At 41.6% G+C, this 17,091-nt stretch overlaps 1 protein-coding gene and 1 pseudogene across 1 annotated transcript in view; one reads left to right on the plus strand and one right to left on the minus strand.

The window, feature by feature from the left end:
* The window catches only part of HADHB (hydroxyacyl-CoA dehydrogenase trifunctional multienzyme complex subunit beta), a 34,361-nt gene extending 26,795 nt beyond the window's left edge, over positions 1-7,566 (plus strand). The window contains exons 11-16 of the mRNA XM_045979967.1: positions 3,295-3,374; positions 3,452-3,499; positions 4,296-4,383; positions 4,708-4,782; positions 5,192-5,356; positions 7,016-7,566. Of these exons, the coding sequence (XP_045835923.1) occupies positions 3,295-3,374; positions 3,452-3,499; positions 4,296-4,383; positions 4,708-4,782; positions 5,192-5,356; positions 7,016-7,051 (492 nt within the window). The 3' untranslated portion in view covers positions 7,052-7,566. The remainder of the gene's footprint in view (positions 1-3,294; positions 3,375-3,451; positions 3,500-4,295; positions 4,384-4,707; positions 4,783-5,191; positions 5,357-7,015) is intronic.
* A 4,973-nt stretch (positions 7,567-12,539) lies between these two features.
* LOC123925632 lies at positions 12,540-14,181 on the minus strand (annotated as a pseudogene).
* Between the last annotated feature and the right edge of the window lie 2,910 nt (positions 14,182-17,091).

A 17,091-nucleotide genomic window follows, 5' to 3' on the forward strand; every position in this document is an offset into this window, starting at 1 on the left:
TTTACTAGTGACTTTCCTATTTGCGGACTCTCAATAGAAAAATCTAAAGTAGATCAGTTTTATGTATCATGAACAGAGATGTAAAAATATAGTTATTCATTATAAAGATATTAAAATGTAATCATTAAAAAAATTAGAATCCTAGATTTTTTTTTTTTTTTTTAAGATTTTATTTATTTATTTGACAGACAGAGATCGCAAGTAGGGAGAGAGGCAGGCAGAGAGAGAGAGGAGGAAGCAGGCTCCCTGTCAAGCAGAGAGCCCGATGCGGGGCTCGATCCCAGGACCCTGGGATCATGACCTGAGCGAAAGGCAGAGGCTTTAACCTACTGAGCCACCCAGGTGCCCCTAGAATCCTAGTTTTAAGGCCCTTGGCGTCACCTGATCCAGCCACCATGCTGATGCAAAAAGCTCTCTTTCAGTCTTTTAAAGACTCAGAAGACTGCTGAGCTACACCAGGCAGCGGGGTTAGCAAGTCAGTTACAGTGACTGTAATGCACAGAAGGTGCGGCAGCGGCTGTGAGCGTAGGCTAACAGTAGAGGACACACAGACAGGAGTCCGAGAGGCTCCTCAAAGGAGCTGGCATTTGAGCAGCAAATCTTGAAGGGTATAAAGCAATTCAGGAATTCATTCAATGCATTCTAGGCAAAGGGAATGGCAAGGGGGTATGAGAGCAAGGGTTTCCTTCGGGAAAAGCTTGGCTAGAACATAGGGTATGAATTTGAGGAGTGGTATAAGACGTGCAAAGTAGGCAGGGAGAGTGACGAGATACCTCTTCCAGCTCTGATTGTTAGGAAATGATGCTTCCAGGCACCTAGGTGGCATAGTCGGTTAAGTGTCTGACTCTTAGTTTCAGCTCAGGTCCTGATCTCAGGGTCGTAGGATCGAGTCCTGCATCAGGGTCTGTGCTCATCACAGAGTCTGCTTGAGATTCTCTCTCTTCCTCTCCCTCTACCTCTCCCCCCCATGCTTGCATGGTATCTGTGGTCTCTCTCTCTCTAATCTTTTAAAAAGGGGTGCCTGGGTGGCTCAGTGGGTTAAAGCCTCTGCCTTCAGCTTGGGTAATGATCCCAGGGTCCTGGGATCGGGCCATGCATCAGGCTCTCCTCCCCCCGCCCCCCCCCCCCCCCCCCGCCTCTCTGCCTACTTGTGATCTCTGTCTGTCAATAAATAAATAAAAATCTTTAAAAAAAAATTTAAAAAAGATGATGATGTTTTCTACTGGCCCTCAAGCTATTTTCCTGTAAGCAGTTTCTATAAGCATCTTCCTATAAACATACGGAATACATATGTTTACCCTCGTTGTTTGTTGTCGTGCTTGTTTTGCTTATCATCGCATAGCTTTATATCCTTCCTTGTTTTTTGGCTCCTCAATTAAACCTCCCTATGGATTCTGTTTCTGCTCATAGGATGTGGTTTCTCTTCTCCTACCACCTTGGGGTACGACTTTCTAAATATAGTCTGGCTGGTCAGTGTTTCTTCTACAGTGTATCTTCCCTACCTGGACACAAAGTCTGGAAACGTGGGAACGTGTTGACATTTTTGATGTTGTTAAGTGACTGCTGAATGCCCACTCCCGGGCTAGGGGAAAGGTGCCTGGAGTGGTTCCAGCAGGATGGTGCACCAGCCCGTCAAGCCTGAGTGGTGAAGGACTGATAAGATAATCATTTCCAAAACCAAACTGAATGATAGGGTCATATGGAGTGGGCTCTCCTCTTGCCAGATGCAAACTCCCTTGTTCACTTCCGGATATGCGAACGGTGCAGGTTTATTCACTGAAAGTCAGAAACACAAACCATCAGAGGCAGCACATCGCAGATACGTGGGTTTTGGGAAATGTGTTAATGCCCCACATTCCTTGCAGCTTTGCCCAGGGCCACATTATATCAATGTAATGTGCGTAAACCATTTATTGTGTATAGTTCTCTGTATTTCCAGCCTTTATGGCCCCAGTCTTGTGCTAGCTCCTTAGTCTCTTCAGAGTTACTAAGTTATAAAAATATTATAGAATGTGGTAGAAATTGTTTTGATACTACAGACTCTCAAATAGTGAAGTTTTGATTTTTTTTTTTTTTGAGCTCTGTCTTTTGCAGTCATGGCGAAGGGCTTTTTTTTTTTTTTTTTTTTAAGATTTTATTTATTTATCTGACAGAGAGAGAGATCACAAATAGGCAGAGAGGCAGGCAGAGAGAGAGGAGGAAGCAGGCTCCCTGCAGCGCAGAGAGCCCGATGCGGAGCTCGATCCCAGGACCCTGAGATCATGACCCCAGCGGAAGGCAGCGGCTTAATCCACTGAGCCACCCAGGCGCCCCAAGGGCTTTTTTTCAATGGTAGCTCTTTATCTCTGAACTTCTTGATTGTCAGTTTTGAAAAAGCATGTGGGGTGTGTCCAAGGAGGGAAGACCATGGTTCTGATGTTCTCACCTGTTTCTTCCATATCACCTGAAGTCTGTTTCCTTCTGGAGGCAGAGGCAGGTCCAAAATAGTCCATAAAATGTAAAAATAAGCAAATAAATGAGAGATTGTTTTAATTCATAAGATTTCTTATATTTTGTGCCAAAATAAAAAATCTTTTGGCTTAAGTTTAGTATGAATACATATTTCTTTTTTTTTTTTTTTAACATTTTATTTATTTATTTGATAGACAGAGATTACAAGTAGTCAGAGAGGCAGGCAGGGAGAGAGGAGGAAGCAGGCTCCCCGCTGAGCAGAGAGCATGATGCAGGGCTCGATCCCAGGACCCTGAGACCATGACCTGAGCCGAAGGCAGAGGCTTTAACCCACCCAGGCACCCCAATACATATTTCTTTTTTTGTGTTTTTTTTAAGATTTTATTTATTTATTTGACACAGAGAGAGAGAGATCACAAGTAGGCACAGAAGCAGGCAGAGAGAGAGGGGGAAGCAGGCTCCCTGCCAAGCAGAGAGCCTGATGAGGGGCTTGATCCCAGGACCCTGAGACCATGACCCAAGCCAAAGGCAGAGGCTTAATCCTCTGAGCCACCCAGGCGCCCCCCCAATACATATTTCTTTAAAGTTACCTGTTCTCTTTGTCCATTTTGATAATGTGGTACTTTTGAACAGGTTCGTCTACCCTCCTCCTTGAAAAACGGGTCGGTGTGGGTTTGAATTGTGAATTAATGATGGCTAAAATGGAAAGAAAGTTTGTTACATAAAATCTCTGCATGAGTGTGATTAATTAGGAGATTTAGGAACACGACATAGAAGATGGTTGTACAGAGACTTCCAGAGAGGCTGAAGCATTTAACATTATTGTTCTGCTCCACACTTCAGACTGATGGTGCATCTGCAATGCTGATTATGGCCGAGGAAAAAGCTCTGGCCCTGGGTTATAAGCCAAAGGCATATTTGAGGTAAGGTACGTGTTCAAATAAATTGCCTCAATTTGTTTGTTTTATTACTGGAGCTAACCCCTCTGTTTTTCACCTAGGGATTTTGTATATGTGTCTCAGGATCCAAAAGATCAACTTTTACTTGGGTAGGTAGCAGTGTATATCCTTGGGCTATAATCGAAAGTATTTGATTATCCATGTTTATTATATAGATTTTAAAGTACGTTAAGTTCTGATAGAGAACAAACTGAGGATTTCTGGAGGGAGGCGGGTGGGGTGGGCTAGACAGGTGTTGGGGATCAAGGAGGGCACATGTGATGAGCACCAGGGGTTGTATGTAAGTCATGAAGTGCTGAATTCTATTCCAGAAACCAATATTGCACTATATGTTAATTAACAAGATTTAAATCAAAATAACTGGGTTCTGAGTTCATAATTGTTTTGTGTGTTGGATTCTTTTTTTTTGGTGTGTGTGTGTGTGTGTGTGTGTTGGATTAAAAGGATTAAAAATAATCCTTTATGTGTATTCTTTTTTTCATTAAGATGTCATAAGCATTTCTTCATATTGCTACACAGTCTTTGTAGTAGGCTTTTATAAAAGCCTCCTGATATTTACATTGTCTCCCCCACCCTCATGGCTCTCGCCTCACTGGCTTCCATCATGTCCTTCAAACTAAGTATACTCTTCCCTGTGCTCTGCCCTTTGCACTGTGTGTGTTTTGGTTCTTCACATTGTTTGTCCTTCTCTTTCGTTGTTTGTTTATTAACTGTATCTCTGACTCTAGCATATACACTAATATTTGTACAGAAGAATCAGTAGAATCATTCCTTCAGAATGAAGGAAGGGCATTATAATACCTTACGTAAAACTCATCTTGGGGAATAAGGAGTTCTTAGGTGGAAAATTAAATTCTTAACGTATTACTTATTTTTTCTTTTTAGACCAACATATGCTACTCCGAAAGTTCTGGAAAAGGCAGGATTGACTATGAATGATATTGATGCTTTTGAATTTCATGAGGCATTCTCAGTAAGTCACTTAAAAGTACATATCAAAGGACTGTAACCATACAAAATGTAATCCGTGTTTGTGTGGGAAACGAGGTGTGGCTTACGATGCGAGTGAAACACGAGGAGAGCTTTGTATTTGAAATACTGACTACACTGTTGGAAGAGGTGTAAGAGGAGGGAATCCAATGGTACAGTTTGAAGCATAACCTTTTGAGGCAGTCTCTTAGAGGCCCTTGAAAAGTAGCAAAATGTTTCCTTAGGAAAATTTTATGAAAAACTGCTTTAAAGATTTGCTCAACTTTAATGGCAAGCGACATTAATAACAAGGTCTTTTCCCTTGTAGGGTCAGATTTTGGCTAATTTTAAAGCCATGGATTCTGATTGGTTTGCACAAAACTACATGGGTAGAAAAACCAAGGTAAGCGTTTGATTAAAATTAGGCTTGAACTTCCAGAGCACTGTAGTATTTGGAGTTTAGTCGGCTGGTAATGAAAATAAGAAGGGGAAGGCTTCTCCTGATGAAGAATTTTATAGTTCATTAAATGTATTTATTTCTTAGTTGAAAAATAGTTTTTGGAAGTCTTTAGAAAAAATGGAAGTAAACTTCTAGGTTGTCCTTTGTTCTTCCAGTTCTGATGTTAGATGAAAAATAAATGGTCTGTGGCTTTCAGAATTGACCTAGAATTTCTTCCTTTATAGTAAAATAGTATGTGATGTTGTTTAAGTTGGGCATGTTCTCAGTCTCTGTTACCTTCCTGTTGGTACGAGCCTGGCCTGATGCTTAAGTCAACTCCTCATTATATTTGTGTCTGTTTTGTGGGAGCCAGGTTGGGTCACCTCCTCTGGAGAAGTTTAACAACTGGGGTGGATCGCTGTCCCTGGGACACCCATTTGGAGCCACTGGCTGCCGGTTAGTCATGGCAGCTGCCAACAGACTGCGGAAGGAGGGAGGCCAGTATGGCTTAGTGGCTGCCTGTGCAGCTGGCGGGCAGGTACGTCTCAGCAGCTTCACAGGTGCTTCTGGAAAGACATTTTCTTGGAAACAAAACAAGCTCATCTGAGAGTGTTTCATTTAACTTTGAAACATCCTTAGAGCCATATTTCTGATGACAGACAACCAGGAAAAAAGCAGCCTCTTTTGAGGGGAAGAGGATACAACTTTAATTCTGATAGTATTTTGGAAGGAAGGTGGTTTTTAAACCCAAGCTATTTCTATTCCTAAAATAATGTTTATATTATTGATTTAAGATTTTATTTATTTATTTGAGGCGGGGTGCAGGGAGGAGCAGAGGGAGAGGGAGAGAGAATCCTAAGCAGACTCTTCGCTCAGCACGGAGCCTAACATGGGACTCGATCTCATGACCCTGAGATCAGGACCTGAGCCAAAATCAAGAGTCGGATGCTTAACTGAGACAACCAGGAGCTCTTATATTTTTTATTTTTAAAAGGAATATATCGTCATTATAGAAAGTACAAAAAGTATATAGAAAAGAATTAGAATCACTTATAATCCCCTCAGCAGACACTATCATTCCAACCCTGATGGAAACAGATTTGGGTTTTCTTCCAGATTACAGAAACTTTCTGTTGCTAATCAAGATGAGTAGATAAGATATGTAAAAGCTTAAAGATCTTACACTTAAAAACCTTTATTTATGACTTGCCTCAGAAACTTTGAAGAAGTAAGAGGTCAGTTATTTGTAGGTTGGAGCATTTCAGACTTCATGATGAAAAGCATTTTTTTGTCTGTGTAGCTTCAGCCACAGGAAACCATAGTCAGGACTGGGGCCCTCCCTCCTATCTTTCTGTGCCAGGCTTAATGGGGGTAGATAACCAGTGCATGGTACTGTGCAGAGTGGGTGGTCCACATAGGTTCATGTCCTGTGGTTCTGAGTGTGTGTTCCCTGATAGTTCTTTGAGCACACAGCGTGTAGCACAATCCTGGATGCTTTTGTGGAGGAATGAAGAATACCACCGAGTACCTTTCTTCTAGAAATTTATAGTATGGTGACAGAGAAAGGAGATGATGTACCTTAGAAAGCAGATTAAACTTGGCATTGTTTCATCAAGAGCCGAATGCCTGCTACCAACACAACGGGAGGTTAGCGGAGGAATTGGGCATTTTGGATCCAGAGTAGGGTTTCTCAGCTTTGGCTCTGTTAACATTTTGGGCCAGATAATTCTTGGGGAGGGGTGGGTTGTATTCTGTGTTGTAGGATGGGTTTTTTGTTTGTTTTGTTTGTTTTGTTTCATGTTAAGATTTACTGATTTATTTTTAGAGTACAAGAGCGAGCAGGGGGTGGGGTAGAGGGAGAGAGAGAGAGGCAGACTCCCCAGCAAGTGCAGAGCCTGATGCAGGGCTCCATCTCACCACCCTGAGATCATGACCTAAGCTGAAGTCAAGAGTCGGACGCTCAACTGACTGAGCTAGCCGGGTGCCCCGGGTTGTAGGATGTTTAGCATGATCTCCACCCGCTAGATGCCAGGAACAACACTCCCCCGTCTGCACACTGGGTCACACAGTGTTTGAAAGGCAGAGCAGGGATCAAACTCTATAGCCTGTACTTTTCCCATTGTTCTCTTTTGCCTCGGGACTGGCTGGATTTTCCACCTTCCATTGCTCTAATTGAACTCTTTGTTTCCCTTTTCAGGGCCATGCTATGATTGTGGAAGCTTATCCAAAGTAATAGATAATGAAGAGGTGACCTGGAGTTCCCGTGCACACTCGCACTAGGCAATGCCGTTCCAATGCATTACTAAATGACGTCCATAGCTCCTGGCTCCTCTAAATGACAACACAGTCTGTGGCCTTCTGTTAACTACTTCGCAATGAAGCCTTGCTAGCACTCTGAGCTGTCAGTGATCATGGCTTACTGCTCTTTCAGGGATTTCTTAGTCACCAGAGTCACACAGTGATAACGTTTAAGCAATTGTTCCTCGTCTCTATTTTCATTAAATACTAAGAGTGGTTGCAATTTGGGAAAGAGGTTAGCTGAGATTTGGAATCATCTTTGTAACATTTGCAAATTATATTCTTTCCTGCTTGTGACCTAAAGATGAGTGTTTTCTATAAAATACAAACCAATGTGCCTAAAAAAATGATGGAAAGATAATTCAGAGTTAAATGTTACTGACAACTTACAGTAAATGTTTAGATGTATAAGTATCCTGTTAACCTTAATAAACTGAGAAAATATGAACAGTTTGCCTTATTTTTTTACTGGAGGTAAAGGGTAGTTCTCTGGGCTTGGAGGCAGATTTGCTTTTACTCATTTGTTAACTTCTCGCAGTCTTAGTCAACCACGAGACTGCAAGGAATGTAAAGAGGGTGCTACTTTATTATTTTTTTTCAAAGATTTTGTTTATTTGACAGAGAGAGAGATCACAGGTAGGCAGAGAGGCAGGCAGAGAGAGGGAAGCAGACTCCCCGCTGAGCAGGGAGCCCAATGCAGGGCTCAATCCCGGGACCCCAAGACCATGACCCGAGCCGAAGGTAGACACCTAACAACTGAGCCACCCAGGCACCCCGGGGTCCTACTTTAGAATAACACCTTTTTCCCCATTGCTTCATGGAAGTAAATTTATTTCAATGGGGATGTCTCTGTTTGCCATGATTTAAGTAAAGGGTAAAGAAATTTTAAAATTAAAAAATAAAAACTCTGTTTTTATTATGCACTAAATATATACTAGTGCTTTGAAGAAGCTCAGGTCTCTCAGTTGTGGCCATTTTTGTGGATGTTGCTTACATCTATGAAGGTCACTGGCAGTCAGAATCCTCCTCTAGTTCAGGACAGATTGGGCCAAGGAGGGAAGCACTAACCACTTAACAGGGTATTTAAGGCTCCCAGCATCATTTCCCTATGATTTCATTGGTAAATTCAACATAATGGGAGTTTTTAATCCTGAAAACCAATATACTTACATAGATATAACAAAATTCAACTCTAGATAATTACGAAAGGTAAAAAAACCTTAAAATTTTAGGGAAAAAATAGGATTTTTAGAATAAATACTTTAAGGAAAATAACACTATGGCCTTAGGTTGGGAAGAGAGGGAGGTTTCTTAAGATATTTAAAGTTCTAATCATGAAGGAATCGATCTATAAATTTATGTTGAAGTAAGAACTTTTGATAGAGTTGAAAGACGCCACAAAAAGTTCAAAAATACAGATGTATCTTACAAAAGAGATATGTATCTTCTAAGATATATCTGTGTCTTACTATATGATATAGATGTGTCTTTCAAAGGATCCAGGATATATAAAGGATTTCTACAAATCACTAAGAAGAAAGATAACTCAGTTAAAAAAAAAAGGCAAAAGTTATTAACAAGCATGTTTTAGAAAATAATGTAGAAATGGAGAATAGACATGAAAAGATGCTGATTAGTAAAGAAAAATTAGGGTCATAATGAGATATTATTTTACACCCACCAGGAGAAATGAACATGACTCAGAATATCATGTGTTGTAAGGATGTGGATGAATGGGAACTATTATACACCGCTGGTGAGAATACAGATTGATAGAACCACTTTAGAAAACAGTCTGGTGTTATCTGGTACATTTTAAAAATGACCCACAGTCTGTGACTCAGCTCAACAAGTACCAGGACATGTATAAGAGTGTTCATAGCACTATTGCCTTTTTTTTTTTTTTTTTTAAGATTTATCTGTTTTAGAGAATATGGGAGGATGGGGGAGAGAGAGGGGTAGAAACTCAAGTGGACTCTGCGCTGTGTGAGAGCCAGACATACAGCCTGATCTCGTGATCCTGAGATCACGACCTGAGTTGATCCCATATACATTTGCACCCCAAACTGTAAGATACTTAAGAATCAACCTCACCAAAAAGGCAAAGGATCTATACTCAGAAATCTACAGAACACTCATGAAAGAAATTGAGGAAGACACAAAGAAATGGAAAAACGTTCCATGCTCATGGATTGGAAGAACAAATACTGTTAACATGACTGTGCTACCTAGAGCAATCTACGCATTCAGTGCGACCCCTATCAAAATACCATCAGCTTTTCACAGAGCTGGAACAAATAGTCTTAAAATTTGTAAGGAACCAGAAAAGACCCCAAATAGCCAAAGGAATGTTGAAAAAGAAAACCAAAGCTGGTGACATCACAATCCCAGACTTGAAGCTCTGTTACAAAGCTGTAATCATCAATATCATATGGTACTGACACAAAAACAGACACATAGATCAATGGAACAGAATAGAGAACCCAGAAATGGAACCTCAACACTATGGTCAACTAATATGTCAACTAATTGACAACGTAGGAAAGAATGTCCAACGGAAAAAAGCCTCTTCAACAAATGGTGTTGGGAAGATTGGACAGCCACATAACAAAAAAATGAAACTGGACCATTTCCTTACACCACACAGAAAAACAGACTCAAATGGATGAAAGACCTAAGTGTGAGATAGGAATCCAGCAAAATCCTGAAGGAGAACACAGGTCCACAACCTCTGTGACCTTGGCCACAGCAATTTGCTAGACATGTCTCCAAGGGCAAGGGAAACAAAGGCAAAAATGAACTATTGAGACTTCATCAAGATGAAAAGCTTTTGCACAGCAAAGGCAACAGTCAACAAAACCAAAAGACAGCCAACAGAATGGAAGAAGATATTTGCAAATGATGTGTCAGATAATCTATATGTGTCCAAAATCTATAAAGAACACCCAAAGAACAAATAATCCAATCAGGAAATGGGCAGAGGACGTGAATAGACATTTCTCCAAGGAAGACATCCGAATGGCCTATGGACACATGAAAAAATCCCCAACATCACTCAGCATCAGGGAAATACAAATCAAAACCACACGAATGAGAACCACCTCAAAGCAGTCAGAATGGCTAAAATGAACACGTCGGGAAACAACAGATGTTGGCAAGGAGGCAGAGAAAGGGGAACCTCTCACACCAATGCAAGCTGGTGCAGCCACTCTGGAAAACAGTGTGGAGGTTCTGCAAAAAGTTGAAAATAGAGCTACCCTACGACCCAGCAATTGTACTAGGGATTTACCCCAAAGACACAAATGTAGTGATTTGAAGGGGGACCTGTACCCCAATGTTTATAGCAGCAATGTCCACAATAGCCAGACTGTGGAAAGAGCCCAGATGTCCATTGACAGATGAATGGATAAAGAAGTGGCATATATACAACAAAATACTACACAGCCATCAAAAATGAAATCTTGCCACTTGCAGCAATGTGGATGGAACTAGAGGGTATTATCCTAAGGGAAATAAGTCAACCAGAGAAAGACAATTATCATATGATCTCACTGATGTGTGGAATTTAAGAAACAAGGCAGAGGATCATAAGGGAAGACAGAAAAAAATAAAGATGAAGCTAGAGAGGGAGACAATCCATAAGTGACTCTTAATCTTAGGAAACAAACCGAAGGTTCTGGAAGGGAGTGGGGGTGGGGGGATGGGGTAACTGGGTGATGGAAATTGGGGAGGGTATGTGTTGTAATGAGCACTGGGTATTCTGTAAGACTAATGAATCACATATGTGTACCCCTGAAACAATGTATTATGTTAAATAAATAAAACTTAAAAAAGAAAATTCTATAGGTTATGAGGACAAGATAAGAACTTAAGAATAGTTAAAAATTTATTTTTTTAAAAGATTTTATGTATTTATTTGGTGGGGGGGGCGGGGAGCAAAAGCAGGGAGAGTGGGATAGGGAGAAGCAGACTTCCCACCAAGCAGGGAGCCTGATGTGGGGCTCGATCCCAGGAGCCTGGGAACATGACCTGAGCCTAAGGCAGACACCTAACAACTGAACCACCTAGGTGCCCCTATTTTTAAAGATTTTTAGGTAATTTCCACACCTAATGTGGGGCTCAAACTCACGACCCTAAGATCAAGAGTCACATGCTCCACTGGCGGGGCCATCCAGACACATCCCTGCCCCCAAGAATACTTCTCAAAAAAAAGGCGGGGTTTGTGAGGAAGAGGAATTCCCAATTTAATTTCAAATTACCATACCTAGCTTGCCGTATCAAACATTTCAACTCTTAGCTGAATGAGCTACATAATATCCTTAAAGGTCAACCAGAGAAGAGAAAGCTCTCATCTTCGTTATTGATGTAGAGTCAAAACTGAATCTTTCAAAGGAGTGTTTAAACATCCTAATATGTCTCTTAAAAGTCTTTCCTAGAGGGCACCTGGGTGGCTCAGTGGGTTAAAGCCTCTGTCTTTAGCTCAGGTCATGATCTCAGGGTCCTGGGATCGAGCCTGGCATCGGGCTGTCTGCTCAGCTGGCAGCCTGCTTCCCCCTCTCTCTCTGCCTGCCTCTCTGCCTACTTGTGATCTCTGTCTGTCAAATAAATAAAGTCTTAAAAAAAAAAAAAGTCTTTCCTAGAAAGGTGTTCTCTTTCATTCCAGAAAGGATATTAGCAGAGTATTTTAATTATGATATACCAGCAAAAAATAAATTACGTCTTGTTTATGGTGCCTATGAAACATTCCTATAGCCTTGCAAATGAAATTTTCTTTGACAAAAATTTACATGAATGCGAAGGTAGATGGGCAGTCTTTTAAAGTTTAAAGTCTCCTGGTACAGAAGCTATTTATTTATTAAATATTTTATTTATTTGACAGAGAGGGTACCAGTAGGAGGAGTGGTAGGCAGAAGGAGAAGGAGAAGCAGGCTTCTCGCTGAGCAGGGAGCTTGAAGTGGGGCTTGATTCCAGGACCTGGGATCATGACTTGAGCTGAAGGCAGATGCTTAACCGATTGAGCCACCCAGGTATCCCATAAGCTGTTTATTAACTGTCACCAAATATGGAGAGTGTAAAATTTAGTATGAGTCTTCTGTTCACAAAACTATGGCAAAATGTGTACTTCAAAATTTGGATATAAAATAAAATAATATAATTTGGATAATTCTGTGAATTCCCATTTATTAGGAATATTCATGTTTATCCATGTATCATCCAGAATGCTAACAGCACTTCTGGAAGCTTTTGATAGGATCAACAGTCACTCAGAAAACCTTTAGTTTGTTCACCAAATAGCAAAGTTTCTGTTTTTCAATTACATTTGGAAAATAGTCTATGATCATTAATTGTAATTTTTTGTTGCTTTCTCAGGAATGTCATTGATAGTGCACTGTACATACTATAGAAAGAAGAGATAAAGCAAAAGGTAGCTTGAAATGGATTTTTCTGTTAACTCATTCACTTTAGGAGGCCAGTCCCAGTGACCGTTCAGAGCCTTGTAAGAAGCTCGTAGGCTTCAGCTCTTTAGCTCCCCTTCAGACTCAGGTCACGATTGGTCACTAATGCTGACAAAGATAAACTTCTCAGACACCTCCCCTTTCCTAAGGTTCAACAGTGGTTCTAGAGCTATGTAAAGGATTTCTCTCAAGCCTTTGTTCTCTTGTTCAAGTCGAAATATTTGTTCCTGTTCGTTGCAATGCTGTCGCCCATCAATTTCAACGACTTTCCTCATTACTGCTGCCATTTCAGGTCTGTCCAACATGTGCTTGTAATTCATTCTGATTCGTTTCCAAGTGCCTCCTCTCCAGTCCCTGCTGAGATGCATTAGGGACGGATTCTTCGGAGCTGTTGTAATGCACCGTGTCCGTCTTGGAGTGCTGCTCTTTTAACTTCATTACTATACGAGATCTTTTTAGCTATCCATTAACTGTCTGAACATTTGCTCTTGATACTTGCTCATTCCAAGCTCCAAAGGCAGACTGATGTACATGATTCTTTGTTCTCTTGTTGCACTTCTCTGGTTTGTCTGTTTTCTTGCTGGATTCCCATCACTAATGTAGACGGTGGCCAATGCCCTGCCACTTCATTAAGTTCTTGAATTTCTTCCTGATACTGCTTCGTCGCTTCTACTCGTTGAGAACTGCGGTGTGGTGAATCAGAGATTTTGCTGCATAGCCGTGATCTCGCCATCTTTCAACAAAAGCATTAGCATCAGCAAGGTGAGTTCTCAGTTCTGCAACTCATTTCTGAAGGAATACTCTGGTCTCGATCCCTGGCAGCTGTCAGCTGTGGCATTAGGGTTCAAAGCCTCTGCTCTCTGGGACCTGCGCACCCAAGAGAAGAGATTCCTCTTGTCCATTGAGCTTCTTCAGGGAACAGACTCAGACCCCAGCAGAGGCAGTCAGCGGAGGGGCGCTAGAGGGGTCAGCGGCGCACAGAAAACCTCTTGGAGATAAGTTTATTTTAAAGCCCAGAAATAAATCTCTATGTGGTCCAGTGATTTTTGGCAGGAGTGCTAAGACTATTTAATGGAGAAAGGACAGTCTTGTCAGCAAATGGTGTTGGGAAAATGAGACGTTCACATGTAAACGAATGAAGCTGGACCCTTATCTTATACCATATATAAAGATTAACTTACAGTGGATCAAAGACCTAAACACAAGAGCTAAAATGGTGAACTCTTAGAAGAAAATGGGAAAAGATACATGACATTGGATTTGGCAATGTTTTCTTGGCTACGATACCAAAAGCACTGGCAACAACAACAAAACAGGTTGGACTTCATCAAAATAAAAGATTTCTGTGCATCAGAGGACACAGTGAAAGGGCAACCAAGGGGAGAAAATATTTGCAAGTCATGTATCTGGTAATATCCAGGACATAGAATGAACTCTTACAACTCAACAACCAAGAAAGAGCCCAGTTTAAAATGGGCAAAGAATTTAAATAGACATTTCTCTAAGAAAGTTATACAGTTGACCAATAAGCATGTGAAAAGTTGTTCAACATCACTCGTCATTAGGGAAATGCAAACCAAAACTGCATTGCGATACCACCTACATCCATTATGATCTCTACAATCCAAGAAACAGAAAATAACATGTGGTGGGGAGAACGTGGAAACACTGGAGCCCCTGTACACAGCTGGTAGTAATATAAAATGGTGCAGCCTCTGTGGAAAAGGGTATGACCGTTCCTCAAAAAATTAAAAATAGAATTACTACATGATCTAGCAACTCTATGTCTAGGTATATACCCAATAGGATTGAAAGCAGGGTCTCAGAGGAATTTGTATGCATTCAAAGCACCATTATTCCCAACAGCCAAGAGGGGAAAGCAACCCAAATGTCCACTGGCCGCTGAATGTGTGTATACACACAGTAGGATACCATGCAGCCTCAAAAATCCTGTCACGCCCTACAACATGGATGAACTTTGAGGACATGGTGCTGTGTGAAAGAAACCAGTCACAAGGGGTGCCTGGGTGGCTCAGTGGGTTGGGGCCTCTGCCTTTGGCTCGGGTCGTGATCCCGGGGTACTGGGATCGAGCCCTGCATCGGGCTCTCTGCTCGGCGGGGAGCCTGCTTCCTCCTCTCTCTCTGCCTACTGTGATCTCTGTCTGTCAAATAAAGAAATAAAATATCTTAAAAAAAAAAAAAAAACCAGTCACAAAAGGACAAATGCTCTATGGTTTGAATTGTATAAGGTGTGCAAAATTGTCACATTCATAGTGACAGAAAGTAGAATGATGGTTGCCAGGGGCTGGAGTAAGGGGAAGGGAGAGTTAACGGGTACAGAGTTTCAGTTGAAAGATGAGTTCTGGAGATTGGTTGCCCAACAATGTGTATGTACTTCTCACTACTGAACTGTACACTGAAAATGGTTAAAATGGTAAGTTTCCCCTCTCCCTCTGCCTGCCGCTCCCCCTGCTTGTGTTTTCTCTCTCTTTCTGTCAAATAAATGAATAAATAAAATCTTAAAAAAAAAAAAAAGCTTAAAAACGGGGCGCCTGAGTGGCTCAGTTGGTTAAGTGTCTGCCTTCAACTCAGGTCATGATCCCAGGGTCCTGGGATGGAACCCCATGTCAGGCTCCCTGCTCAGTGGGGAGTGGCAGCAGAGAGTCCTCTCCCTCTGCCTGCTGCTCCCCCTGCTTGTGTGCTCTCTCTCTGTCAAATAAATGAATAAATAAAATCTTTAAAAACGCTTAAAATGATCAATTTCATGTGTTTCACCACACAAAGAATTTTTTTAGATGCTACCTCGAAAACATTCAGAGCAGGGCAGGAAGCAGTGGGACTCGGTTTGTGTTGCTAACGTTCTAGTTCTGCAGTTGAGTCATGGGTTCATCCAGTTTTATGTAAGTTGTATGCTATTTCTAAACATTCTCTGTGTGTCAGAGAAAGCTGAGCTGTTTTCAAAGCGTGGCTGTTGCAGGAGACCCCCCCCTTGTCTGTCCTGGATTTAGGTGCCTCCATCTAAAGCAGATGTTGTTCTTTGTCCTCAGGTCTCTCGAACTGGTTATGCTATTCTTTAAGATCCCAGCTTAAGTATTTCTCTTTTCATACAAAACTTTAATTAGACCCTCTGTTCCACCAAATAACCATTTTGGGGTGGAGCCTTAAATTTGCCTTCATCTTTCATCAAACTTTAGAAGTGTGCTCCCCACTCCACGCCCCCCCACCCCCGCCAGCTCTTTGCTTCTTGGGGGCTCTGACTGAGTAAAAGTCCGCACTCTTCCTGTGCTCTGCAGAGCTCATTTGCTCAGTAAATACTTACTGAGCACCTGTTATGTGTCGGGCATATTTTAGATACTGAAGCTACAGCAACCAGCAAAACAAAAATTCTTACCCTCTTTATATCCATCTTTCTGGAGAGAAGAATCCTAATTCTCAGCCTATCTTCTCCCCCATCCCTTCTCGTTTATGTTTATTTTCTCTAGGCCTCTTCAATTCCGGTCTCTCTCGAGGACTGAAAAACAGCAGCCGGTCTCCAGTCTTCCTCTGGGATTTAATGGGTGACTTGGAGGTCCTCTGTCTGTGTCCTCTGCGGTTTTTCTGGGACTCTGATCTTTTTCAGTGAAGAGGGATCAGTGATTGAGAGGAAATGGGAGAATGTGGGGGATGGAACAACAAACACTGAGTAAAAATACTATTCTGAAAAGGAATGCATTATTGTGAAAGAGACAAAGCATTTAGACATGTTAGCAATGTTTCTGGCCGCCCTCAACTCAACTAGGAGCCCTTTTCCCCCTCCACACTTAAGGGACTGTCGTGATCAGACAGAACTGGTTCCCAAACAGAACTCAAAATAGGTGGTTCAAAGCTTTCTCAAGAATCCCTAATGTTGCCCACCCTTCCATCCAATCTAAATTCCAGGGTATACTTTCTGTTACTTTGCTTGTCAAGTTTCTATTTGTAAATATGCAAAATGTTCAGAAGAACTTTTTCAAGATCACTTTCTTCTAATATAAAAATACATGCTCATTGTAAAGAAATAATTCAAATAGTATTTATAGAGTAAGAAAAAATGAAAAATCCAGTAGAGATCCCCACTGTTACTATTTTGGTATGTTTCCTCCTCAATGCACACATATCCGTATGGACACTCATGGATCTAATTTTGATATGGACCAGAATTGGCTAGTATAATGCTGTTCTTCGGGAACCCTTTTGTCTTACTTAGCTATATAGCTTAAACATTTTTCTGTATCAGTAGGTGTAGCTGTATATTATCTTTTTAGATTTTATTTATTTACTTGAGAGAGCAAGTGTGAGAGAGCACAAATGGGGTGGGGGGAGGCGGGAGGGAGAAGCAGATTCCCCGCTGAGCAGGGAGAGCGACATGGGGCTCAATCCCAGGACCCCAGGACCATGACCTGAGCCAAAGGCAGCCGCTTAACCGACTGAGCCACCCAGGCGCCCCTATACATCATCATTTGTGATGACCCTATAGCATTCCTTTGGTAGATATGTCCTA

Source organism: Meles meles, chromosome 15 (assembly GCF_922984935.1).
Source record: "Meles meles chromosome 15, mMelMel3.1 paternal haplotype, whole genome shotgun sequence".
NCBI lineage: Eukaryota > Metazoa > Chordata > Mammalia > Carnivora > Mustelidae > Meles > Meles meles.